This window comes from Ovis canadensis, chromosome 1, assembly GCF_042477335.2.
Source record: "Ovis canadensis isolate MfBH-ARS-UI-01 breed Bighorn chromosome 1, ARS-UI_OviCan_v2, whole genome shotgun sequence".
In the NCBI taxonomy this organism is placed as follows: domain Eukaryota; kingdom Metazoa; phylum Chordata; class Mammalia; order Artiodactyla; family Bovidae; genus Ovis; species Ovis canadensis.
The window spans coordinates 218,955,100-218,982,945 of NC_091245.1; the positions used below are offsets into that span (position 1 = coordinate 218,955,100).

Here is a 27,846-nt window from a genome sequence, read left to right on the forward strand (position 1 = left end):
TAAACTGTGGAAAATTCTGAAAGAGATGGGAATACCAGACCACCTAACCTGCCTCTTGAGGAATCTGTATGCAGGTCAGGAAGCAACAGTTAGAACTGGACATGGAACAACAGACTGGTTCCAAATAGCAAAAGGAGTACGTCAAGGCTGTATATTGTCACCCTGCTTATTTAACTTATATTTATATTTAACTTATATTTAACATCATGAGAAACGCTGGACTGGAAGAAACACAAGCTGGAATCAAGATTGCCGGGAGAAATATCAATAACCTCAGATATGCAGATGACACCACCCTTATGGCAGAAAGTGAAGAGGAGCTAAAAAGCCTCTTGATGAAAGTGAAAGAGGAGAGTGAAAAAGTTGGCTTAAAGCTCAACATTCAGAAAACGAAGATCTTGGCATCTGGTCCCATCACTTCATGGGAAATAGATGGGGAAACAGTAGAAACAGTGTCAGACAATAAGATACATAATGCTAAACATCCTTAGGGTGTAGGTAACCATCTACCTTGTATGGTTTTATAGGCATCAGGGGTGGGCTTCCCTCTACTTTATTTATGCTCTCCCACAGGCTAATGACAAAATGGTCTTCTTTTGGCTTACAAATGTACTTATTATAAACATTTAACTGCTTCTAGAAAGGAAAACATTTACCATTATCCTTCACAGGAAAGATGGCAGATATGTGACCTTCATGCTTTCCCTCCTGGCCGCCATTCACCATTTACCCAGATTTCTTCCCCCATGTGTCTAGTTCCAAGAATCCACTTTTCAACATAGCTGTCCAGGAAGCCACTTGGAATCAATTAGACGTGACCTTTGAGTTGACCCTTGCTCAACACTCCTGATATATATCTTATGTGAATAAGTTTATTAAATCGTTGAAGGAACAAAATTTTAAACTGAGAAAGTAAAGAAAGTATAAGGTGTATGGATATGAGGGCAAGACTAGGACATTACCACCAAGGGTAGTATATAAACTTTGCTCATAACATTTTAGGATGGTGTGTGTGTGTGTGTGTGTGTGTGTGTGTGTGTGTGTGTGTGTGTGTTAGTCACTCAGTCGTGTCTAAGTCTTTGTGAGCCCATGGACTGTAGCCTGCCAGGTTCTTCCATCCATGGGATTTCCCAGGCAAGAATACTGCAATGGATTGCCATTCCTTTCTCCAGGGGATCTTCCCAACCCAGGGACTGAACCCCGTCTCCCGCATTGCAGGCAGATTCTTTACCATCTAAGCCACTAGGGAAGCCTTTAGAAAAGTAGATCTACCATGTATCAAATATCTACTGTGTGCTGTATAACAATGCTTTGTGTTTGTCATGCCATTTTTTTTCTTTACAGCAGCTCTGTATGGGAGTGTGTGGGTGGGCAGGTATGTGTGTATGAGAGAGAGAAAAACAGGGACAGACAGAGCAATCTCAAGTGTTTAAAGGAGGAAATCAAGCCTCCATGATATTAAAGTGACTTGTTCAAGGTGAAAGAGCTAGTAAGTGCAGAGTGATAGGGCAGGTCTCAAGTGTTCCTACCTTTCCAATATACTCTGCAGATTTACAAATTATTGACAAAGTAATATAGAATTGTATCAAGACGTGTGGCCAGAGGATCTGCTCAAGATGACCTGCATTTTCAGAGCCATACACCTTAGCAACAAAATTCCACATAAATTTGAGTGAAAAAATAATTGAAACCTCTATTTTTTTAACCTTTGTTATTTATGCTGATGAACAGTAATGCAGTTCCCTGAAGAGTTTATGAATCAAGATACTTTCCCAGTGTGCATTATATTTATCTATTTTCCTTGTAAGTTTCCTTCTGAGATATTTGACTATTCTTGCTAATAGTTAAATTTTCTAATTTCATTATACATACTCATCAGATAGCATTAAATAAAATGCTTTTTGGGGAGCTATGTTATAATAAGTACTTCATAATGAACAAACAAATAACATTCTGAGCATGACACAATCAGTTTTAGTATTAGGTTTGGATTTCAGTAGTATTAAAGCTCAACATTCAGAAAACGAAGATCATGGCATCTGGTTTCATCACTTCATGGGAAATAGATGGGGAAACAGTGGAAACAGTGTCAGACTTTTTTTTTTTGCACTCCAAAATCACTGCAGATGGTGACTGCAGCCATGAAATTAAAAGACGCTTACTCCTTGGAAGAAAAGTTATGATCAACCTAGAGAGCATATTCAAAAGCAGAGACATTATTTTACCAACAAAGGTCTGTCTAGTCAAGGCTATGGTTTTTCCTGTGGTCATGTATGGATGTGAGAGTTGGACTGTGAAGAAGGCTGAGCACCGAAGAATTGATGCTTTTGAAGTGTGTTGTTGCAGACTCTTGAGAGTCCCTTGGACTGCAAGGAGATCCAACCAGTCCATTCTGAAGGAGATCAGCCCTGGGATTTCTTTGGAAGGAATGATGCTAAAGCTGAAACTCCAGTAATTTGGCCACCTCATGCGAATTGTTGACTCATTGGAAAAGACTCTGATGCTGGGAGGGATTGGGGGCAGGAGGAGAAGGGGCCGACAGAGGATGAGATGGCTGGATGGCATCATGGACTCGATGGACGTGAGTCTGAGTGAACTCTGGGTGTTGGTGATGGACAGGGAGGCCTGGCGTGCTGTGATTCATGGGGTCGCAAAGAGTTGGACACGACTGAGTGACTGAACTGATCTGAACTGAGTCTTATATCAGTATGTGCAATTTTTAAAGTTATTGATTAAAGCAAAATTTTTACCAGACCTTTTATTTGTAACAGACATAAAACTGATTTTGTATTGGATCATTTTATAAATTTCTAATGCTGCTGCTGCTGCTGCTGCTGCTAAGTTGCTTCATTCGTGTCTGACTCTGTGCGACCCCATAGATGGCAGCTCACCAGGCTCCCCCGTCGTTGGGATTCTCCAGGCAAGAGCACTGGAGTGGGTTGCCATTTCCTTCTCCAATGCCTGAAAGTGAAAAGTGAAAGTGAAGTCCCTCAGTCGTGTCTGACTCTTAGTGACCCCGTGGACTGCAGCCTACCAGGCTCCTCCATCCATGGGATTTTCCAGGCAAGAGTACTGGAGTCGGGTGCCATTGCCTTCTCTAATAAGTATGGGCTATTCTTTTATTTTTAATTTCAGTTGACCTCAAGAGGAAGTTTCAGTACTCATTTCAAATCAGAATTAGATATTTAATAGTGATTTAATCAGGATTTAATAGTGATTCTTCTATTATAACATTCTATTGCATAACGAAAGTCAAATAATAAGTATTTATTGAGCACCTACTATATGCCCAACAGTATACTGAAACACTGGTTAGAATGCTGGAAAAAATTACAACCAATGGATTCTTAGTGTTGAGAAAGCCTTCCATGTGGCCAGACTGTAGCATAGCTATAGTCAGAAGTATCTATGGAATGATCTGCTACAGCTCAAATGCATCCCCTAAGGTTCTCATTAATAACAACAAACACTTGTGTACTACTTACTAGGTGCTCAGCCTCCTTCTGTAAACTACACACTAATTCTTTGAATCCTCTTATAAACTTGCAAAGTGGATACTCAGTTTTATAGAACAAATCTGAGGCCCAGAGAGGTTAAGGAACTTGACCGAGATGAAAGCCACTAGGTGGTTGAGCTAAGCTTTGAGCCCAGGCAGGCTCACTGTGCGTTCATGTGTTCACCATAAACTAGGTGTCTGAGCTGGAAGCTCTTATTGTGATCCAAGTGGGAGCAGGGAAGTGTCTAAAGAGAGGGAGGCGGTATGAGTGAGAAACTTGACAGTTGGAGTGGTACATCAAGGATCAGACAGTTAATTAAAATCAGAATCAAGGTTACGTGTCTAAATGAATCTATTTGTATTTTAGAATGTATTATTCTGAAAGTTGCCAACAAAGATCTGTATAGTCAAAGCTATGGTTTTTCCAGTAGTCATGTACAAATGTGAGAGTTGAACCATAAAGAAGGCTGAGTGCCAAAGAATCGATGCTTTTGAATTGTGGTGCTGGAGAAGACTTCTTGAGACTCCCTTGAACAGCAAGGAGATCAAACCAGTCAATGCTAAAAGAAATCAACCCTTTAGGAATATTCATTGGAAGGTCTGGCTGCTGCTGCTGCTGCTAAATCACTTCAGTCATGTCTGACTCTGTGAGACCCCATAGACAGCAGCCCACCAGGCTCCTTGTCCCTGGGATTCTCCAAGCAAGAACACTGGAGTGGGTTGCCATTTCCTTCTCCAATGCATGAAAGTGAAAAGTGAAAGTGAAGTCGCTCAGTCGTGTCCGAGTCTTCACAATCCCATGGACTGCAGCCTACCAGGCTCCTCCATCCATGGGATTTTCCAGGCAAGAGTACTGGAGTGGGGTGCCATTGCCTTCTCCAGACTGATGCTGCAGCTGAAGCTAAAATACTTTGGCCCACTGATGTGAAGAGCTGACTCATTGGAAAAGATTGGAAAACAAGCTGATGCTGGGGAAGACTGAGGATAGGAGGAGAAAGGGGTGACAGAGGATGAGATAGTTGGATGGCCTCACCAACTCAATGAACATGAGTTTGAGCAAAGTCCAGGAGATAGCGAAGGACAGGGAAGCCTGGTGTGCTGCAGTCCATGGGCTCACAAGAGTTGGACATGACTTAGAAAATGAACAACAGCGGTTCTGAACAGTATATATTTGACGGAAAAGAGTAATTACACTATCAAGTCAGAACTAGGGTGTCCATATCATGATTCAAACCAGGACACTTTTGGGAGTAAAAGTGTTATTAATACACCAGGATTCTGTTATAATTGTGGGGCCATCATGGAATGAAGAGTACAAACGGTCACCCTACTCACAGCCACTGAAAGAGGTGTTTCTGAAATGCTCTTTTTAGAAACCACAACCTCCTGATTTCCAGTCATAAATGAAAATAATCCTGGGTGGAAGAGCATATATTGAGGACTGGATTTCCAGCTGGGCTTCTTTATTGTGGATTATATCTAAGGACCAGTTCCCTATCCACCTTCTCTCCCTCGTGCACACATGTCACACAAGCCACTGTAATCAATTAGCTGTTTGGAAGAAAAAAGGTGGACTTCATTATTTTAATTCCTCTGGCATCATTTCTATTGTCTTACATTTGCTCATTTCTGATTGCTGCCTTATAGTTACTCCGCTCTGCTGCTGATTGGTCTGCTGGTATCAAGTACCATGAAGAATCCATCCATGCTGCTTATGTCTATGTGATAGAGAACAGCAAGCACTATATCTATATAGAAGTAAGTCTTTTTGAAACACTTATTTATTTATTGGCTGGATTGGGTCTTAGTTGTGGCGTGTGGGACCTTGGTTGCATGATGTGGTATCTTCTTGTTGTGGCACATGGACTCTCTAGTTGTGACACGCAAGCTCTGCAGTTGTGGCACACAGGCTCCAGAATGTCTGGGCTCGTAAATTGCAGCCCACAGGCTCACTTGCTCCACGGTAGTGGGACCGTAGTTGCCTGACTGGTGATGGGACTTGCATCCCCTGCATTGCAAGGTGGACTCTTAGCTTCTGGACCACCAGGGAAATCCCTAGAAGTCTTGCTCCTTAAATTGGTATGACAATCTGCCTTCCTGTAACATCACACAAAGAGTGCAGGGCCCCTACTCAGGACTTGCTCCATTAATGAGTACGTGTTAAGATGTGAAGAGGTCACCTGAAATTTGACTTCCCTGGCATACCTGACATTCACTCTGCATTTTCATTAACTTGGGACTCTAATAGAAATTCCTCAAGTCCTTATTATCAGAATGTATCAATTTATAATGTTATTAGCCAGAAATATCCCACCATGGAGATGTAAGTTTTGATCTGGCTTGAGTTGGAGGGTGTAAAGATGAGGTGTGTGCTGCTTCAGGAGAGCACATGGAGGGGTAAGCTCTTAACTGGTTAACGTAGAGACCACTGGATGCCATGGTTCAGGGATGTTGGGGCAGGGAGAGGCCGGAAAAGGAACATGGAAAAGGGAGAAGGAAGAATATTGAGGGCAGGTACCACCTTCTTCAATTCCATGTCAACTACTATTCGCTATAAAGCTTTTTCAGATCCCAGAGTTTGTGTTTAGAGACTAGGAGAAAATCTGCAGGTACTAGTTCGGGAGCCTTAATCGTCTTCAAAGTAGATCTGAAGCCAGCTCCAAACACTTGGAATAGCCTTTAAAAATAAAAAGTCATGACCATGGAAAAATAGCTCAGGGCACATCTGTCCTCTTTATTTCAGTCTTTTCTTTCCCACTGAATTTTTTTTTTTTTCCCCCACTGAATTTTAAAACATATGTGGTGAGGGACTTCCCTGGCAGTCTAGTGGTTAAGACTTCGCTTTGCAATGCAGGAGTTGTGGATTCCATCCGTGGCTGGGGAGCTAAGATCTCACATGCCCTCATGGCCAGAGAACCACAACATAAAACAGAAGCAATATTGTAACAAATTCAATACAGAGATGGGGTTGCTGGGGAAAAAATTCTAGCCCCATTTTCCTTCTCCTTGAGTCCTAGCCCTTCCCTTCCATGAAGTAACAGTTCATTAAAGGCAAGTGAGAAAGAATTGGAGCTTAATTTATTTCATAGGCCTAGAGAAGGAGAAGGCTGATTAAAAATATTAGCAGGCTACATTTAGTGTGGTATCCTGGATGGGATCATACAACAGAAAATGGACATTAGTGGAAAAATTAGTAAAATCTGAATAAAGTCTAGAGTTTAATAAAACTAATACTGTTAGTATTACAGTTTTAACAACTGTTCAGTAATAATGCAAGATGCTAATAGCTGGTTCATCCATTGCCCTGCATCCTTTTGCTTTGTCTGTTTTTCGTAGATTAAATCCGCTTTTCTTTGTAACGTTACCATGGCAGTAAACAAGGTCAGTAATGCCATGTGGGTGCACGTGGCTCTGGACATAAACTTGGTTGAAATGCCTGTAGCCAAAGTAGGTGGTTGGCATGCACCCTCCTGTATCCAAAAAAGGAGAAGCTGAAGGACGTGAGTGTGTGTTACAGCTGCTGAGGAATGCTAAGCTTCTCTGTGATAGGAATTCAGAAGAACAAACATGGTTTGGTAGCCCTTGAGATTTTGATTGTTTGCTGCCCTAAAGGGGAAACATATTCTCAAATGAGTTTTTGAGCAAAGACTTCTAAGTTTGTCTTTTGGAAGCTGTTAACAGATTTATGCACTGAAGTTTAAAAGCGTGTGCAATAGTAAAAATGATAATGTGGCCAAAGGATGATAACCCTATTTTGAGTTATTGCCTGTTTAACACTTTATCTTAAGATGATTAGCAGAGGTTACTCTGTGATAACTAAACTTATAAATTACAGGTGTGTTAAAACAATTTGTATAGTAAATAGAATATGTAATATTCATAATACTTGTACCTAATTTTCAACAGTCCTTTGTGCAGCAGCTAAATCTTTCATACCATTATAATAATAATCTTGTACCTGGTTTTTTTTAGTAACAGTTTTAGATACTGATGCATGAATTTATAAGCAGAAGTACTTAAAGCAAAAAAAAAATATTTCTCTTTCCAGCTTATTGATGGATTTATATAGTACAACATACTAGCAAGAGAGATTTATAACTACTTAAAAATAGAAGTTCAGAAATAGTAAGAGACCTAAACAAATGTGATAAGGCCAAAGCAGATAATAGGAAATAGTGGAGAAAATTAAACCAGGATTCTGCCATCTACCCTGTTCAGAAAGTAAACTTAGCATGAGATAGAATGTTTACCAGTACAGGATTTTTTATCATAAGCATCTACACAGTGTGTCTGGAAAACCTGATTTCCCTATTAAGTTCAGAATGTTCCTACCATTCTAAGAACATAATCTACAAGGAATTTGCATAATTACACAACTGTTTAGCTTTCTACTTGACTAAGATGATATGTTGCTGTTGTTCGGTCACTAAGTTGTGTTCTTAGTGGACTGCAGCGCACCAGGCTTCCCTATCCCTCACTATCACCTGGAGTTCGCTCAAACTCATGTCCATTCAGTCAGTGATGCCATCAAACCGTTTCATCCTCTGTTTCCCCCTTCTCCTCCTGCCATCAATCTTTCCCAGCATTAGGGTCTTTTCCAATAAGTTGGCTCTTTGCATCAGGTAGCCAAAGTATTGGAGCTTCACCTTCAGCATCAGACCTTCCAATGAATATGCAGGGTTGATTTCCTTTAGGATTGACTAGTTTGATCACCTTGCTGTTCAAGGGACTCTCAAGAGTCTTGTCCAGCACCCAGTTTGAAATCATCTGTTCTTTGGTGCTCAGCCTTCTTTATGGTTCAACTCTCACGTTTGTATGTGACTACTGGGAAAACCATAGCTTTGACTAGACAGACCTTTTTTGGCAAGGTGATATCTCTGCTTTTTAATACTCTCTCTAGGTTTCTCACAGCTTTTCTTCCAAGGAACAAATATCTTTTAATTTCATGGCTTCAGTCACCATCTGCGGTGATTTTGGAGCCCAAGAAAATTAAATCTGTCAATGTTTCCACTTTTTCCCCATCTATTTGCCATGAAGTGATGGGACTGAATGTCATGATCTCAGTTTTCTGAATGTTGAGTTTCAAGCCAGCTTTTTCACTCTTCTCTTTCACCCTCATCAAGAGGCTCTTAGTTCTTCTTTGCTTTCTGACATTAGAGTGGTATCATCTAGAGAATGGTGCAACAGAGGATGAGATGGTTGGATGGCATCAATGATTCAATGGAAATGAGTTTGAGCAAACACTAGGAGATGGTGAAGGACAGGGAAACTTGACGTGCTGCAGTCCCCATGTGGTTGCAAAGAGTTGGACAAGACTTAGTGACTGAAAGACAAAAACAACAACAAATTTGCATATCTGAGGTTGTTGATGTTTCTCCCATCGATCCTGATTCCAGCTTGTGAGTCTTCCAGCTTGGCACTTTGAATGATGCACTCTGTAGACAAGTTAAATAAGCAGGGTGACGATATACAGCCTTGACCTACTCCTTTCCCAACTTTGAACCAGTCCATTGTTCCATGTCGAGTTCTAACTGTTGCTTTTTGACCTGCATACAGGTTCCTCAGGAGATAGGTAAGGTGGTCTGGTATACCTATCTCTTTCAGAATTTTTCAGTTTGTTGTGATCCACACAGTCAAAGGCTTTAGCATAATCAGTGAAGCCAAAGTAGGTATCTTCTGGAATTCCCTTGCTTTATCTGTAATCCAGTGGATATTGGCAATTTGGTCTGTGGTTCCTCTGCCTTTTTAAAATCCAGTGTGTACATCTGGGAGTTCTTGGCTCATGTACTGTTGAAGCCTAGCTTGAAGGAGTTGAGCATTACCTTGCTAGCATGTGAAATGAGCCCAATTTTATGGTAGTTTGAACATTCTTTGGCGTTGCCTTTCTTTGGGATTGGAATGAAAACTGACCTTTTAAAGTCCTGTGGCCACTGCTGAGTTTTCCAAATTTTCTGGCTTCTTGAGCACTTTCACAGCATCATCTTTTAGGATTTGAAATAGCTCAGCTAGAATTCCATCACCTCTACCAGTTTTGTTCATAGTAATATTTCCTAATGCCCACTTGACTTCATATTCCAGGATGTCTGGCTGTAGGTGTGACCACACCATCATGGTTATCTAGGTCATTAAGACCTTTTTTATTAGTTCTTCTGTGTATTCTTCCCACCTCGTTATAATTTCTTCTGCTTCTGTTAGGTCCTTGCTGTTTCTGCCATTTATTGTGCCCATCTTTGCCTGAAATGTTCCCTTGGTCTCTCCAATTTTCTTGAAGAGATCTCTAGTCTTTCCATTCTGTTATTTTCCTTTATTTCTTTGCATTGTTCACTTAAGAAGGCTTTCTTATCTCTCCTTGCCGTTCTCTGGAACTCTGCATTCAGTTGGATATATCTTTCCCTTTTTCCTTTGCCTTTCACTTCTCTTTTTTTCTCAGCTATTTGTAAGGCCTCCTCAGACAACTATTTTGCCTGTTTGCATTTCTTTCTTTTGAGGATGGCTTTGGTCACCACCTCCTATATAGTGTTATAAACCTTCACCTATAGTTCTTCAGGTATTCTGTCTACCAGATCTAATCCCTTGAATCTGTTCACCACCTCCACTGTCTGTCTGATCATAAGGGATTTGGGATTTGATTTCAATCATACCTGAATGGTCTAGTGATTTTCCCTACTTTCTTCAATGTAAGCCTGAATTTTGCAATAAGAAGCTCATGATCTGAGCCACAGTCAGCTCCAGGTCTTGTTTTTGCTGACTGTATAGAGCTCCTTCATCTTTGGCTACAAAGAATATAATCAATCTGATTTTAGTATTGACCATCTGGTGATGTCCATGTGTAGAGTTGTCTCTTGTGTTGTTGGAAGAGGGTGTTTGCTATGACCAGTGCATTCTCTTGGCAAAACTCTGTTAGCCTTTGCCCTCCTTTATTTTGTACTCCAAGGCCAAACTTAACTGTTACTCCAGATATCTCTTGACTTCCTACTTTTGCATTACAACCCCCTATGATGAAAAGGACATCTCTTTTTGGTGTTAGTTCTAGAAAGTCTTGTAGGTCTTCATAGAACCATTAGACTTCAGCTTCTTGAGCATCACTGCTTGGGGCATAGACTTGGATTACTGTGATGTGCAATGGTTTGCCTTATGAGTGGATTCAAACTATCTGGGACCCAGAGAAGCCCAATACTTAGAAGAACTGGAAGTGGTAACAAAAGGTTGTGTGGAAGATGATATAAGTGATATTGTTTAGAACCGCATGAGACCCGGAGTGAGATGAGACTTCCTTATATAGTTATTCTCATATAACTTTATATAGTCATTCTCATCTCAGTTATTCCCAGTGTCGTTTTTGGGATCAGAACATATCTGCTCAGGGAAATATATATATTTTTAATATCAGTGTAATTTTTAAATTGTATACCACATTTTCCTTACTGCATACTTCTAAGACAGAAATTTATTATATAATTATCTCATTTATTTTGCATAGAACCAGTTTTTCATAAGCTGCTCTGATGACAGAGTTGTGTTCAACAAGATTGGCGATGCCATTGCTCAGAGGATACTTAAAGCTCACAGGTAAGCTTTTTAGCATTTTGGTAGAAGCTGTTACTGCAGATGTTCTTGCATTTACTACTAAAATGACTTTTGAAAGCCCATTTTTAAAATACCATCTTTTCCTAGCAGACATGACTTTTGTTCAGCTAGCAGTAGGTTATTGAGTCCTTAAATCTGCGTCAGTCGCTGAGAATTTTTGAGTCTGTTTTTGAGGGACTCTGAATGCTCCCAGAGCAGTCATTTTTTCCTGGCCAGTCTCTTTCCCACGCATTAGACTTGTGATTTGATTTATTTAAAGGCAGACAGTGAGTTGTGTTCACTTAAAAATCAAAGCAAAATAGTCAAAACATTTCCCCATAGGTTATATTAAAATTCTTGTTACCCTCTGTCTTTTTCAGCTCATGTAATTGTTTTCTTTAATAACACTTTTATTAAGATATAATTCACATACCATACAATGCACCCAAAGTGGACAATTCAGTCGTTTTTAGTATACTCACAGGGTTGTGTGCAACTATCTCTGAATCAATGTTACAACATTTTCATCACTCCAGAATGAAACTCCATACCTATTAGCAGTTACTGCCTATTCTTCCTTTTCTTAGCCCCAGGCAACCACTGATCTACTTTCTTTCTCTGTAGATTTGCCTGGTCTTTGTGGCATCTAGAAATGCCACATGTAAATGGAATTATACAATATGTGGCCTTTTGTGACTTGCTTCTTTCACTTAGCTAAATGTTCTCAAGGCTCATCTATGTTATAAAATGCATCAGTATTTCATTTATTTTTATTGTCAGATAATATCCCATTATCTGTGTATGTGTCATATAAAAGGACTTATCCATTCATCTGTTGGTAGATACTTGGTTTGTCTTTACTTCTTGGCTATTATAAATAGGAGTGAAAGTGAAGTCGCTCAGTCATGTCTGACTCTTTGCGACCCCATGGACTGTAGCCTACCAAGCTCCTCTGTCCATGGGATTTTCCAGGCAATAGTACTGGAGTGGATTGCCATTTCCTTCTCCAGGAGATCTTCCCAACCCAGGGCTCGAACCCGGGTCTCCCACATTGTAGACAGATGCTTTACCGTCTGAGCCACTACCATAAATATTCTGTACTGGTTTTTATGTGCAGACATGTTTTCTTTACTTAGGTGTAAAATTACTGGATCATATGGTAACTCTATGTTTAACATTTTAAGGAACTGTCAGAATGTTTTCAAAAGTGGCAACACCATTTTACATTCCCATAGTATATGAGGCTTCCAATTTTTCTGTATCATTACTAATAATTACAATTATCTCTCTTTTTGACTGTAGTCGTCCTTCTAGATGTAAAATGGCATCTCATGTAGTTTTGATTTGAATTTTCCTGGTGACTGGTAATACTGAGTATTTTTTTGTTTATTGGCCAGTCGTGTATTATCATTGCCCATTTTTAAATTAGGTTGTCTTTTTTAAGAGTTCTTTATATATTCTGCATACAAATCAGATTTATGATTTGCAAATATTTTCTTCCATTCAATGTGTTTCCTTTTTTACTTTCTTGATACTGTCCTTTGAAACACAAAAGTTTAAAATTCTGATGAAGTTCATTATCTTCCTTTCCCTTTATTGCTTGTACTTCGGCTTCATAGCTGGAAAACCATTGTCTGGTGCAAAATCATGAAGATTTATCCTGTTCCCCCCTCTAAGAATGTTATAGTTTCAGCTCTTATATTTAGGACTTGATTAATTTTGAGTTACTTTTTGTGTATCCTGTGAGATGGAGGTCTAACTTTGTTCTTTTGTATGTGGAATATTCAGTTGTTCAAACAGCATTTGTTGACAAGTCTATTCTTTCCCTGCTGAATCGTCTTGACACGTGGAACTAGTTCTTTTTATGACTGATTTTAGCTCTGTATAGGAAGAGCAAAATAAAGAAAATCACTGGTTGTGGTTTCCTCACTCAGTCATGCCCAACTGTTTGCAACCCCATGCACAGTAGCCCACCAGGCTCCTCTGTCCATGGGATCTCCCAGGCAGGAAACCTGGAGTGGATTGCTATTCCCTTTTCCAGGGGATCTTCCTGACCCAGGGAAGGAACCCAGGTCTCCTGCATTGCAGGCAGATTCTTTACCGAGTAAGCCACCAGAGAAGCCCAAGAAAATCATTACATTTTATTGTTTCAATTCATTGAACTTATACAGTGGAGAAGGTTAAGTACATATCCATTTGGAGCTTAAACCATTTTTTGGCTTCCAGTGCCATGTAGTACTTTCATATCTTTTTTCACATATAAATATGTGGGGCTTTTTAAGAACAATTTACAATGGCAACTACCAGCGTTTTCTAACTATTCATTTGTTTATTTATGGCTGTGCTGGGTCTTCATTGCTGTGTGGACTTTTCTCTAGTTGCGGCAAGTGGGGGCTGCTCTCTAGTTGCAGTGCCTGGGCTTCTCATTGTGGTGGCCTGTCTTGTTGTAGCACAAAGTCTCATTAGCTGCGGGTCCCACACTCTAGAGCACAGGCTTCATAGTTCCAGTGCCTGGGCTTAGTTGCTCCAGGGTATATGGGATCTTTTTGGATCAGGGATTGAGTCTGTGTCTCCTATATTGGCCAGCAGATTCTTTACCACTGAGCCACCAGGGAAGCTCACAGCATTTTATATGATTCACAGTTTCTATCTACAGACTCTTACTGAATTTTCACAACTACTCTTGAAAGTAGATCATATAGTTTTGTTGTTGTTACTATTGTTGCTGTACATTTTTGTTTTTTTCTGTTTGATGCCTTAATTAGCATTTAATACCTTTTCATTTTTTTAGTGATTGGTCTGGGGATTGCAATATGTATCTTTTTCTTTGCCCCATTTAAGTTAAAACTGACATGAAAGAGGTGATGTGCCTTGTCTGGGACACTAACAGCAGAAGGCAAAAGCAGCTTTGAGGCTAAGTGTTTGGACTTCGGACCAGCTGCATCCCATAGCAGCTTGGCAGCTTGGCTCCGGGCCCACCCTTGTCTAGCTCTACAATTCTGTGGACTGTAGCCCACTAGGCTCCTCTGTCTATGGGATTTACCAGGCAAGAATACTGGAGTGGGTTGCCGTTTCCTACTCCAGGGGATCTTCCCAATCCGGGGATCCAAAAGGCATCTCTTGCTTCTCCAGCACTGGCAGGCAGATTCTTTACCACTGCGCTACCTGTATCTCCCATTCATTGACAGGATTCCAGACCACTTCGGGGTTGCTCCGCATTGAGGCAAGCAGTTTGGGCCTTTATAATCTTGTCCTCCCATTGACCGGTCATTGGATGTAGGCCGACTCCGGGAAATGGGTATGACCTTGAGTGAGGCAGGCTCCTTTGGCCTCTGGAGGTCAGTTCCTGAGAAGGACCACCCTGCATGAGTGGTGAGGGGCAGCAGCCAGCACTCTCAGCAGCTGAGGGAATGGCTGTCTTGAGCCCACAGCGAGGGCCTCTGGGCAGTGCAGCGTAAGACTCACCCATCCTGCAGGACCCATTCCCATACATCATAATCACCATTTCACAAAAACGCAGAGGGCTTAGCTCCACTCCAGCCTTACTGGATCAGAATTTCCTGAAGGGGAACCCAGGCACTTTTATTTTATAAATGTTTACAAGTAATTCCAGGGCACAGCCAAAATGATGTAGTACTCATCTAGAACAGCATGCATGCATGCATGCTAAGATGGTTCAGTCGTGTTCAACTCTTTGCAACCCTATATAGCCTTCCAGGCTCCTCTATCCATGGGATTCTCCAGGCAAGAATACTGGGGTGAGTTGCCATGCCCTCCTCCAGGGGATCTTCATGTCTCAGGGATCGGACCTGTGTCTCTAAAGTCTCCTGCATTGTCAAGCAGGCTCTTTACCACCAGCGCCACCTGAGAAGCCCCTAGAACAGGATATATGACCATAAATATTAATAACGGTCTGTGTTTTTACAGATGACCTTTATTCTTTGCCTTCTCAAATGCTTTTATTAAGAAAGTCACCATAAGACTGTTTCTGAGATAACTTAAAAACAGTCTGTTTACAGTTAAACATACACACATGAGAGATTCCTTGCATCCTTTTTAGTCTCCCAGTTTTAGGGAACAATCTATGTTTACAAAACTGCATTATATTTCTGTCAGCTCTTGCATTTTATTGATGCAGGAGTGTCCTTTTGGTCTCTAAAACACACTGAACAAAAAAGAAAAATAATTTTTTCATGAAATTGAAATAAGTCACAAAAATACATTTAGTTGACAAATGAGCTCATTGAGCTGAGCAGTGAATCATGAATTTTGGGGAGCTGTGATCAGCTAATCAGGAGAGTAGGATGAATCTCAGCTTCACTCATCCCAGTTAATAGTTCCCTATAGTATATGGTTTAATAAGTATCTGTAAGATTTGTTTTTAACTGTTTGGAACCTGAAAGGATATTTTTCCTTAGCATATTAATTTGTCTTCTGAAATCTGCACTTGTTCTAAAATTACAGCACTTTTTAGAGCTGGAAAGAACTTTAAGATATATTCTGATGGAGTATTTCCCAGTGACCCTGGGATCCATGGTTAGAGAGCCTGGCAAGGTAGCATCTGTTGCAGATTTTATCTCATGCCTGGGAGTTCACAGAGCACATTAAAGATGGGCCATTTCAAGCTCATTCTGTAGAAACTGGGAAACAAAGTCATCAAATTTCAAATTCACTGTGTGTCATTTCACTTTGATCTCACAATAGTCCCACTTGCTTTGACAGTCATTTCAAAGCGGTATGTGTATCACTCATTCAGACTTCCAGTGGGCACACATACGTATCCCAGAATCATATTTCACATTTTCCCCCTTCTCTGTGTCTCCACATTATTGTTCATCTCCTGTGTTAATTCCAAATTATAAAATATATATTTATGGAATAATTTCAAACCTGTGAGCTTGTATTCTTAGGAGAAAGGTAAAAGGAGGCTGCAGGCAGCCTCCTTCTCGCTGAGAGCCGTCATGGGCCATCCCCAAGCTCACCCCTCTCTCTTCCTTCCTCTCTTCTCAGTCTCAGAACTGCCCTGCCAGGGTCACATGCCTAGCAACAAGCATAATTTTGGCTGTTGGAAAAAGAATAGAATCCAGCACAAAGCAGATGGAGGGAAACAGCAATCAGCATTCGGCCAGCCTAACCAAGGAATGCAGGCTCTCTTCCAGAGCCCTCCCATCTTAGAGAGGTCGGAGTCTAAATTGCTCACTTTTCTACCAGACCTGTCAGCCCCACACCAGTTCCTACAATGAGTTCTCTGATCCCCTTACTTTTTCCTGGTTCCTTCTCAGCATCCATAATTCTCTACAGAACCAGGCCAAGCCTCCATGTTCTGATTCATAACCTAGAGCCTCATCCGTGCTGAACCAGAAATAGCTGTGGAAATCTCTGCAGAAAACAAAAGGTCTCCTCTAAAAACCAAAACTGTCCTGGAGGTGCAACCAGCTCTCAACCCAGCTAGAAGTCTGTCTTTGACAACTCAAATAGGACTAGAGATCAGGGAGAAGAAATCATAATCCACAGCCTAACACGCTTTGTACTATGTCTGAATAAGCCAAAAGACAGAGTATAACCGATTGATCCAACTAGAAAACGTAAAACGGTGTGTGCATACATGGATGGTTTCTGAGCAGGAAACCATTTTTGCTTATGGAACCTTCACATGCATGATTTCGCTGCCCTGGTGAAAATTTTTAAGTGAAACAGTGCATTTTGTACCATTATCACTACGAGGTTGACACAGGCAGTGTAATAGGAAGTTGATTTAAATGCATCTGTATTTTGATATTAAACTGCATTGGAAAATACAGTTTTGAAAATTTCTCAAACTCTTCCTGCTTCCTACAACTGTAGAATAGTGCCAGATGATGCTTACAATTTGGCCATGAGTGATGGTATGAGGAACCTCCTCTGGAGAATCTGAAAGTAATTGGGAACCGGATGTCTGGAGATCTGGGTTCTTCCCAGCTCTGTTGTCTACAGGCATATGACCCTTCGAATCTATAATTTCTGCCTTTCTGGGCACTCCATTTTTTTCACCAACAAGGAGAATAATAATATCTGCTGTACCTAACCCGTATGAATAGATGTGAAAGCAATTTGAAAACTGTCAAGGACCAGCTCATGTAAGAAATTACTATATTATTTCCAGGATATTCATCATCTGGAAATGTGCTAGCTCACACTAAAGTCGAGCAGGGATAAAGAATCACAATTCTCGAATCAACTATTTATTGTTGTTGTTGTTCAGTCACTAAAGTCATGTCCAGCTCTTTGTAGTCCCATGGACTGCAGCACACCAGGCTTCCCTGTCCTTCACTATCTCCTGGAGTTTGCTCAAACTCAAGTCCATTGAGTCGGTGATGCCATCCAGTCATCTCATCCTCTGTTGTCCCCTTATCCTCCTTTCTTCAACCTTTCCCATCCTCGGGGTCTTTTCCAATGAGTCAGCTCTCTACTTTAGGGGGCCAAAGTACTGGAGCTTCAGCTTCAGCATCGTTCCACTGAATACTCAGGGTTGATTTCCTTTAGGGTGACTAGTTCAACTATTTAGAAACTATTTAGAATTAATACTATTAATTTCTATCAATTATTCAGAAATTAATATTTATGTTAGAAACAAGTGTTTTCCTAAAAAGATGTTGAATGTGACCCATTTTAAATTATTAGATGACTATTGCTGGATAAGGACAACCTACTTTGGTTCCCTATGACTGGTGCTTCCTCATTTTGTGACAAGTAGAGGCACATGATTGAAACTGTCTAGAGATGTCCTTCCAGAAATCTATAGCTGACTCCTCATAGGAATCAATTTTTGGATTCCTCATTATTGACTGGATTACACCTTCCTCCCAAATATAAAATAAAATGTATTCCAAAACATAATGTGAGTTCAGTTTTGCTTTCACTTTAGGCATTTGAAGGTGTACAAGCTTTCTAATTGAAGTCACTGGTTGTTGACTGATTAATAATGTTATCAAATCACTTTTGAGTCATTCCACATCCAACATGCTTTTTATGCATTCCTTTATTTAATTCTTTCATCAGTTCTCACATGAAATGGATGCAAATGATTTCCATTCTGTAGATGGGGCAGCTGAGGCCAAGCGTGATTATGGTAACTTGCCTACATCATACAACTGTTGCTGAGTGTAACTGGGGCTCAGATCATGTCTTTAGGACTTCAACTTGTGCTCTTTACCTTGTACCATTGTAGCCTGGCTACAAAACTTTGCTCATTCCAGGGGAAGAGGAAATGTTCTCATTTCTCTCCTAGAAATCTAGGAGAGATACTTTACCTTAATTTTTTTTAAAATCAGATGAACATTTTCTTTCTTTTTTTTTTTGAAGTAATTGCTTGATAGATAAAAATTTCTTAGGTTTAAAGAAAAATCTACATCCTATAATTACCATATCCTATAATTTGCGTAGCAAGCTGAAAGAACACGTTGGGTATGTTTCAGAATCACTGTCTTAAAGAAATTTAAGCTGCAGTTACAATAAAAAAAGAAAAATATGAAATTTAAGTATACCCATGGCTGGTTTCACATTTTATCTTGTGGGATAACCTCCAAATTGTGTAAAATTCCTGGAGAAGAGGTTACATTAAGGCAAAGATGACAGAATGTGGCAGGAGAAGTTTGGATTTAGATCATTTAGTTGTTCTTATTTGATTCCAAAAATTAGATAAATGGTTTCTCCGCAGAAAGATTAATACCAGGCAGAGGCCAGCAATCATTTTGAGTCTGAGCACGTGCCTTGGCAGAGAGAGGAAAGAAAGGAAAGATTCTTTTTTTAAAATGAGAATGAAAATGACTGGGCTGTAGTGTAGTTTCATAAGAGATTTTTCCGAGTCTCATTTGAGACGTCTTATTTGTACTGAGGGACATGCCTGCCGAAGGTTATCAAGCCTAGACTGAAGTCTAAGTTACACATGCTGGACTAACCCTGAACATTCTTACATTTAAAAGTTTGCCATTTGGGGGGCTTCCTTGGTGGCTCGATGGTAAAACAAACAAACAAACAAAAAAAAACCTGTCTGCCAATGCAGGGGACACAGGTTCGATCCCTGGTCTGGGAAAACCCCACATATCATGGAGCAACTAAGTCCATGCACCACAACCACTGAGCCCACGTGCCACAGCTACTGAAGCCCACATGCCTAGAGCCTGTGCGCCACAACAGAAGCCACCGCAATGAGAAGCCCACGCGTAGGAACTACAGAGTAACCCCTGATCTCTGCAGGTAGAGAAAGCCCACCCACAAGCAGCAATGAAGACCCACCCAGCCATAAATTATAAATAAATGAATAAATTCTTTTTTAAAAGTTTGCCATTTTCAAAAAACAACCAATGAAAAAAATTGTGTGTGTGTGCACACACAGTATGCAATGTCCTATCTATAAAAGTCTCGCATATAATGTGCAAAGTCGTGCTAAATAGAACCAGCATTTCTAGTGGACTAGCAATAATTTTCACCAACTCCTTCATTTACAGAAGAAAGAACTTGAAGTCCAGAAAGGTTTACTGCATTTGAAAAGATTTGCCAAACACAAAATAAAATGGGCCATGTCCCAAACCACAGAGAAGCTACAGACCAACTCTCCCATAACTGATACCACTGTAGAGTACAATTCTCCCCATAAAGAAACACGAAGCCCCAACCACAATTATTATTTCTGGCAACATTACTGCTGCAAAACCTACAACAATGAGAGGATTTATACCAGCTCTTGATGTTTATGGCAATGAAATATGATCTATAAATCTCAAATTCTCAAAAAGTAAAGAGTCTCGTCACAGGAGAAGCACAATGAGCTCTTCTGAGGCCGTCTTATAGGTCCTGAGACCCTATTCTGAGCAGAAGACCCCTCTTCTGACTGCGCCCTGCTGAGGGGGAGGGGAAGGAGGAGGGGATTCTACCTGACAGAAGAGCAGGGAGGGCAGCCTGAGGAAAGCCACTGTTTGAATTAGGACTCTGTTTTTAAAGGGACAGGCAGCATTGCAGCAATCACAAAAATTAAAAATATTAGAGATCCCACATTCTCACCACCTTGACAATTTGCTTTTTATTTTCCTATTTTCTTTTTGGTCCATATTCATATATAGACATACTTTCTGAATTGTAATTTATTTCCTTTTCCCAAAACTCACTTGGAGTTCTGTCTCAAGTTTCACTTCCATACAATAGAAGGAAGATTAGTTTAGTTACTTCCTGATAAATGAGACCAAATTCAATGATTTGTGGTTATCGCTGCTTCATATTCAGTCCATCAGGATGCTCCCTGGTCTCTCCTCCTCTCCCACATCCTTGGTATAGACTCTCGGGGACCTGGGTCTCTGGGGAAGGGCTCCTAGCACTCAGCGTTGATCTGGCTCAAGCCCCTTCTGGCATCTGTTTACTGTAGCCTGGGGGCCTCAGCCTTCTCCTTGCAAACCTGCCTTTCTGTCCTTTCTCTTCTATTGCTTCCACATCCTGTAGGCTGATAATCATTTCTGAGCATTCCCTGGAAGCAAGGCTCAGATCCTCGTGGCTCCATATCCTGTTTGAGAGCGAATAGGGCCTGTCATGTTCTCCCTGGAATTCTACTTGAGGACAAAGGACAGGGTCCCTGCCCTGAGTCTCACTCATTTCTCTATTTTATTTTTTTTGGAGTATAGTTGCTTTACAATGCTGTGTTAGTTTCTACTATACAACACCGTGAATCAGCTATACATATACATATATCCCCCCTTTTATGGATTTCCTTCCCTTTTAGGTCACCACATAGCATTGAGTAGAGTTCCCCGTGCTATACATTAAGTTCTAATTATCTATTTTCTACATCGTACCAGCACTAATGGTAAAGAACCCGCCTGTCAATGCAGGAGATGTAAGAGATGTGGGTTCGATCCCTGGATCAGGGAGACCCCCTGGAGGAGGGCGTGGCAACCCACTCCAATATTCTGGCCTGGAGAATCCCATGGACGGAGGAGCCTGGAGGGCTACAGTCCCTGGGGTCACAGAGAGTCAGACATGACTGAAGTGACTTAGCCTGCCTGCATAGTATCAGCACTGTATATATGTGAGTGTCAGTCTCTCAGTTCATCCTGTTGCCGGCCTTTACCCCTTGGTGTCCATACATTTGTTCTCTAGGTCTGTGCCTCTGTTTTCTGCTTTGTAAACATGATTACACCATTTTTTTCAGGTTCCACGTATATGCATTAATATACAGGATTTGTTTTTCTCTCTCTGACTTACTTCACTCTATGTAACAGTCTCTAGGTCCATCCACCGTCCATGTCTCTACAAAGGACCCAATTTCATTCCTTTTAGTGGCTGAGTAATATTCTCTTGTATATATGTACCGCATTTTCTTTCACACTCTTATTTCTTTAAACTCCTGCCTCAGCTCAAAGGATCTCTACCCAGTTCCTTAAATCTAAGAAGCTGATATCTTTGTGCCCTTACTCCTTTGTGAAAGCGTCATCCTAGAGCAAGGCCTCCTTCAAATCTCCAGCTGCTGAGGGGGGAAGTAAACACATCTAAGGAGAAAATCATAATGGTTAATAGAATCAGTCTGCCACATCTGTGATTGTCTTGTGATTGCAGCTTTGCATTAGGGCCATCACTGTAGCCTACCAGAAGTACTTTGCTAGGAAGCGATCACAGTGGTCGTTTTGTGGCTGTAAGAAGTTATATCCATGAGTGGCTATAACATAATTTAGTTAATCATCTCCCCATTATTGGACATTTATTTCCAATTTCTAGCTATCATACGTAACACTGCTGTGAGAGTGAGTTTTGAAAGAAAAATTTATTTTAACAAAAAGCCTGAGAATGCAATTTTATCAAATTAATCTGAACTTAAGTGGATAAAGCGATTACCTGCATGATGACCTGGTCCCCACTAGCTCTTCTTTTGCTTTTAAAATCATAAATAATTCTGCACAGTAGGGGCTCAGGTTCTTGCCCTACACCAACGGCTGTCATTTCACCACCTCAACGTTGTGAGGATGTTTCAGAAGAGGTCAGAATTCTTAGCAGTCAGGAACCATTGTTTTCTAAGGACTGGATCAAGAAGGGAGCCTGGACATGCTTGCACATAAAATTTTCTCTTCATTGACTTAAACTTAGAAACAGTTTTATAGTTTAAAATTCCAGAGCCCTTTGTTTTTTATGGCAGTGAAAATCTAAGTCATTTCTGCTAATTTCCTGAACACAATTTAAAAATTTCAGCATTAAGGAGATTTTAAAACTGCTACATTGAAAAAAGAAAAAGAGCAAAGACATTGATATAGAACTAACAGAGTCCCAAGAACAAGCAAATGTGAGTAGTCCGATTTCTACAAACTGACGCTTCAAGAATGTTTTGTCTAAAGATAGGAGATTTTTATAGGACATTTCCAAATGTCTACATTTGGAAGTCATCTTTGCTGTTAAAAAAACACAAGGATACAAGGGAACCATCTTTTACAAACAGAATAACAAATACTTGGTATTCAAGACCAAAAATATTACTTCTGAGATTCTCTAACCAACGTGAAAGACAGCTTATGTGCGTCAGCACACATAGCAAAATAGGTATTTTGGAATTTTGGCAGAGCAAAAAATTTGAAATGATTCAGTGCCCACCAAAAGAGAACTGGTTTAACTATTATGGCATGGATTTGGAATACTGTCATTTTGTTTTTTAAAATGGGCATCTCTCTAAGTACAAATATCAAAGAATTTCCAGGATACATTGATAAATTCGTTTTTTAAAAATTCAGAAACATGTTTATAGTATTCTAACATTTGTGTAGAAGGAAAGAATACATATATACGTTTATAAGTTCATAGACTATTTCTGAAAGAATGTAAAAAGTAATACGAATTGCCCTTAGGGAAGGGAAATGAAGGCTAAAGACAAAGGAGTGAAAAAGAAGTGTTTTCACTGTGTAATCTTCCACTTCTGAAGACTTGTTCTGTGAGCATATGTTATCCATTCAAAAATGTAATTTATTTGGTGATTCCTCAAAAAGCTAAACAGAGAATAGCTATGTGACTCAGTAACACCATTCCTGGGTATATGAAATAAATGAAAACAGGGACTCAAATATTATAAGCCCACATTCCCTGCTGAGCACTGAAGAATTGATGCTTTCAAATTGCAATGCTGGAGAAGACTCTCAAGAGTCCCTTGGACAGCAAGGAGATCAAACTAGTTAATCTCCTAAAGAAAAACAATCCTGAATGTTCCCTGGAAGGACTGATGCTTAAGCTGAAGCTTCAGTACTTTGGCCACTTGATGTGAAAAGCTGACTCATTGATGAAGATCCAGATGCTGGGAAAGACTGAGGGCAGGAGAAGCGGGTGACAGAGGATGAGGTGGTTGTATGGCAACATCGACACAATGGACAGGAGTTTGAGCAAACCCTGGGAGATAGTGAAGGACAGGAAAGCCTGACATGCTGCAGTTCACAAGGTTGCAAAGAGTCTGACACAACTTAGCGACTGAACACCAACAATAAGAAATCCACTGCAGCATTATTCAGGATAGCCAAAGGCTGGAAATAGCACAAGTGCCCCCCTACAGGTGACAAGATAAACCAAATGTGGTCTCCACATGTAACAGAATATTATTCAGCCATAAGAAGGAAGGAAATTCTGACTCATGCTACATCATGGATGAATCTTGAAAGATATTATGCTAAGTGAAATAAAATCAGCCACAAAAGGTCAAATACTGTTTGATTCCACTTAGCTGAAATATCTAGACCAGGCACAATTCTAGAGACAGAAAGTAGATTAGACGTTGCCAGAGGTTGCAGGGAGGGGAAATGGGAAGTTATTGCAAAATTATCAGAGTTTCTATCTGGGCTCATGAAAAACTTTCGCAAGTAGAGATCATGATGGTTGCACAAGATGTGAAAGTAACTGATAATGCTGAATGGTACACTTCAAATTGGTTAACATGGTAAATTTATGTTACATATATTTTACCACTGGCTTCCCTAGTGGCTCAGACAGTGAAGAATCTGCCTGCAGTGCAGGAGACATGGGTTCGATCCCTGGGTTGGGAAGATCCTATGGAGAAGGAAATGACAACCCACTCCAGTATTCTTGCCTGGAAAATTCCATGGACAGAGGAGTCTGGTGGGCTAGAGTCCATGGGATCCCAAAGAGTCAGACACGACTGACTGACTAATACTTATGTTTTACCACAATAAAAAAATTCAACTAAGATGTAATCTAATTTAAAGAAAAATATCCTGTTGAACCTCTTGTCTATCAGAGGTATTCCAGAAGCAAGCATTCTTCCAACCAGACCCCATCCTCTCAAAGCAAATAGTACCAGGTGCATACTTTGTGCAAAGGTTCTCTGTTGGGCACCGCCCAAAATAGAAAGCTAAGTGGACATACGTCCTCTGTTTCAAAAGGGCTTATCACATATCCTAGCCAGCAGACGTACCTGTCACTGTTGTGTAAAGCAAAGAAGGTGCTGAGTAGGCATGCCAGCCACGTGCAGCAGGAATGTGGAGGCAGAAGCAAGTCAGTTCTGACTGGCATATCCAGGATGGCCTGGCGCGAAGAGCCGGTCATCAGTCCTGCAAGAGGAAGAGGGGTCCTGCGAGGAGAAGGACATCCAGGCTCGGGGGCAGTTAGGTTCACTGACCTGCTTTAGTGCGGGTGAAACTCTGAACAGAGGGCAGTGGTGTCCCGTCCCTGGAGTGTGGGTCTCGGAGGATCAGACTAAAGGTGATTCTGTAAAGACAGTGGAGACCATGTGCCTGCGTGCTCAGTTCCCATAACCCACCAGGTTTCTCTGTCCATGAAATTTCCCAGGCAAGAATACTAGAGTGGGTTGCCGTTTCCTCCTCCAAAGACGTATGTAACTGGCTGTGATTAATGATAAACACCATTGCCCTCAGACCAGCTTGTTGAGGCGAGATAGTGTCAATTTTCAAGTGTAAAATTCATTTGGACTTTTAAATACTGTGGCTCAGATAGTAAAGTGTCTGCCTACAATGCAGGAGACCTGGGTTCTATCCCTGGGTTGGGAAGATCCTCTGGAGAAGGAAATGGCACCCACTCCAGTACTCTTGCCTGGAAAATCCCATGGATGGAGGAGCGTGGTAGGCTACAGCCCATGGGGTCGCAGAGTCAGACAGGACTAAGCAACTTCACTTGGTGGGACAGTAGCTTCGGTATTCTTTCTGTTCTTCCCATTTTCTAGCTTAATATTTAGGAATGTGAGCTTCTTACCCTTATCTGACAGAGAACTTTTAACACTTTCTATTAAAAAAAAAAAAAATTGCCAACTCAAACTGTGTTTGCCATCTAGTGATTAATTCATGCCATTACAGTACCCTAGTTCAGATTTCCTCATTTCTAGGCTCTGCAGTTAAGCTCAAAGGCGTCCAGACTCTGTCCTGTTGGCTGTGGCTTCTGCCTCGAGCCACGCTTTCCCTAAGTCTTCATATGGTAAGCTGACATCACAGACCTCAGTAATGAAGTCTGACCCCTCTGAGAGTAGTAATAATATTCACCCAAAAGAAATATGTAGCAGGTTTTTTTTTTTTTTAATGTAGCAGTTTAAAAGAAAATGCACTTGAAGGATTATGTATTATGAAAAGTTTAGGTAGATTCCGATTTGAAAATTAACCTGCAGCAGCGTCTTTGTGTGAATGTAGACTTCTCAGATAAATGGGTGAGATTCTGACCGTAGTGGATTCCATGGCCACCTCCAGACTTGCCCTTCTTCCTGTGTGTCTTCCAGAGATAAGGACAGTAACAGTCTCGCCTCCAAAGAGGCAGTATCTATTTGAACATAGTTCTCCAAATTTCCGACTTTCTGAACACAGATCAAAGTAAGGACCCACGCTTTCTTCTTCTAAACATTTGTTACATCCTTGAGTTAGCAAAAGCAGCTCAAAGGCTTTTCTTTCAAAGGCTGTTGTTAATCAGTTGGGAGAGTGAACCAAGAAATATTTTGTATATGCAGGAGATTTAAAACTCAACATCAGTTACTTAAAATTCTTGATGGGCCCAGGGTAATATTTTGCATTTGAAGCAGAGGTTTCAGGGATGAATCAGAGCTTCTGAACGATGATTTCTGCACTAGAAAATATCCTGGGTCCAATATCTTGCTTTTCCCCTGAGATTTAGGCTGTGGGAACTCATTTACTCAGTGATTGCTAACTGAATGGCTACTGTCCGCAGGAAATGGTTAGGATGATATCTTTTCAAAACTTTATTGTAACCTCTTCAGCTTCCATGGGATCCATGCAAGGCCTTCTTACAAGGAATTTTGTCCTAGGAAGGATTGTGCTGTAGAGAGATAGTGGATAGAGTTCCCACTTGACTGCCAAGGGCAGCTTATTTTTCAGGTTGTTACGAATGGTTAGCCTGATTGCTGCTTCTGGCTTCCAGTCTAGCAACATGCCCTTCTCTGCCAAAGCCTGGAGCGTGATAGAGGGTGTTGTGGGAAGCCATTCACTCAGTCTCCAAAACCATGTGCGCTGCTTGGTTGTCATTTTTAACTGTTACTGTGTTTTTTTTTTTTTTCTTGTGATGAAACTCTCTACGTCTGACTTTTGCAGGGAAAACCAGAGATACCGGGTGTATGTTGTGATACCACTTTTGCCAGGTTTTGAAGGAGACATTTCAACCGGTGGAGGAAATGCTCTACAGGCAATAATGCACTTCAACTACAGGTGCCAAAGTTCTGAAATCCTCTGTTTTCAGCTTTCAGCCAGTCATGCATGTATACTGGCCAGAGGCATGGAAATGTTTTTCTACATCTACTCAGTGGAGCGTTGAACAGATGGACACATTTCTTTGTTTTGCATTTGATTCTTGGTCTGTTCACTAGTTGATAAAACTCAAATAAGCCTAAAATCTTACATGGTAGGCCTAGGACACTTGGTAAGTATAAAAGAACTAAAATATTAGTCTCTCTCTTATACTAATTGCCTATCACATATGTGTATATATACATATATATAGAGAGAGAGAGAGAGAGAAAGTAGAGAGTGCTTATCTCCATTTATGAGATATATACACACAATATATATACAAATATACAAATACTAATATTTTAGTTATTTGTTGTTTTAGTCGCTAAGTTGTGTTTGACTCTTTTGTAACCCCATGAACGATAGCCCTCCAGGCTCCTCTGTCCATGGGATTTCCCAGGCAAGAATACTGGAGGAAATACATTTCCTGCTCGTAGTGATCTTCCCGACCCAGGGATCAAACCCGTATGTCCTGCACTGGCAGGTGGATTCTTTACCATTGAGCTACCAGGGATTTAGTACATATTAATATATATTATAAATGGAGATAAGGACTTTATATACATATAACATTCTTTATATATAATTATTATCTTCAAGCCATAAATAGTTATTGAGCTTTCCATATTCCTTGCAGTAAGTAGATAAAAGAGAAAAATTAAATGCTTACAGTGACATGATTTGCACATGATGGTTTATGAGTATTTTAGGCTGCAATCCTTCAACAAGGTTGGTAATAATAGTCTCTGCCTGTAAATGAAGCATGAAGGTTCTTTCCTGTCTCCTGGAATTTTAATTCTGTTTTCCCTGCTATCTCATTGTTAGAATTTTAGGGAGAATGCTAAGTCCTGTTCTCAATATTCTGAAAAGCAGAGTGTCCATATTCACTCAAAAAGGCCCACGAGGCTTCAGCTTTGGCCAGAAGATGATGAAGAAAGGACTGAGAGGTCCTAGCCGGTAGGCAGTACAGAGAGGTGGTGCAGAAAGTGATGGAAACCAACCCCCCACCGCCTTCCTGCCTGGCCTTCTTTCTGG

At 40.7% G+C, this 27,846-nt stretch overlaps 1 protein-coding gene across 19 annotated transcripts in view; it reads left to right on the forward strand.

The window, feature by feature from the left end:
• Nucleotides 1-27,846, forward strand: part of PLD1 (phospholipase D1) — a 284,818-nt gene that overhangs the window by 168,798 nt on the left and 88,174 nt on the right. For all 19 annotated transcript variants that reach the window (XR_011250438.1, XR_011250449.1, XR_011250462.1 and 16 more), the window contains 3 exons: nt 5,144-5,254; nt 10,977-11,065; nt 26,617-26,730. Coding sequence is in view for 16 of the 19 variants with exons in the window: in XM_069560117.1 (XP_069416218.1) it covers nt 5,144-5,254; nt 10,977-11,065; nt 26,617-26,730 (314 nt within the window). In the remaining 3 variants the exon portion in view is untranslated. The remainder of the gene's footprint in view (nt 1-5,143; nt 5,255-10,976; nt 11,066-26,616; nt 26,731-27,846) is intronic.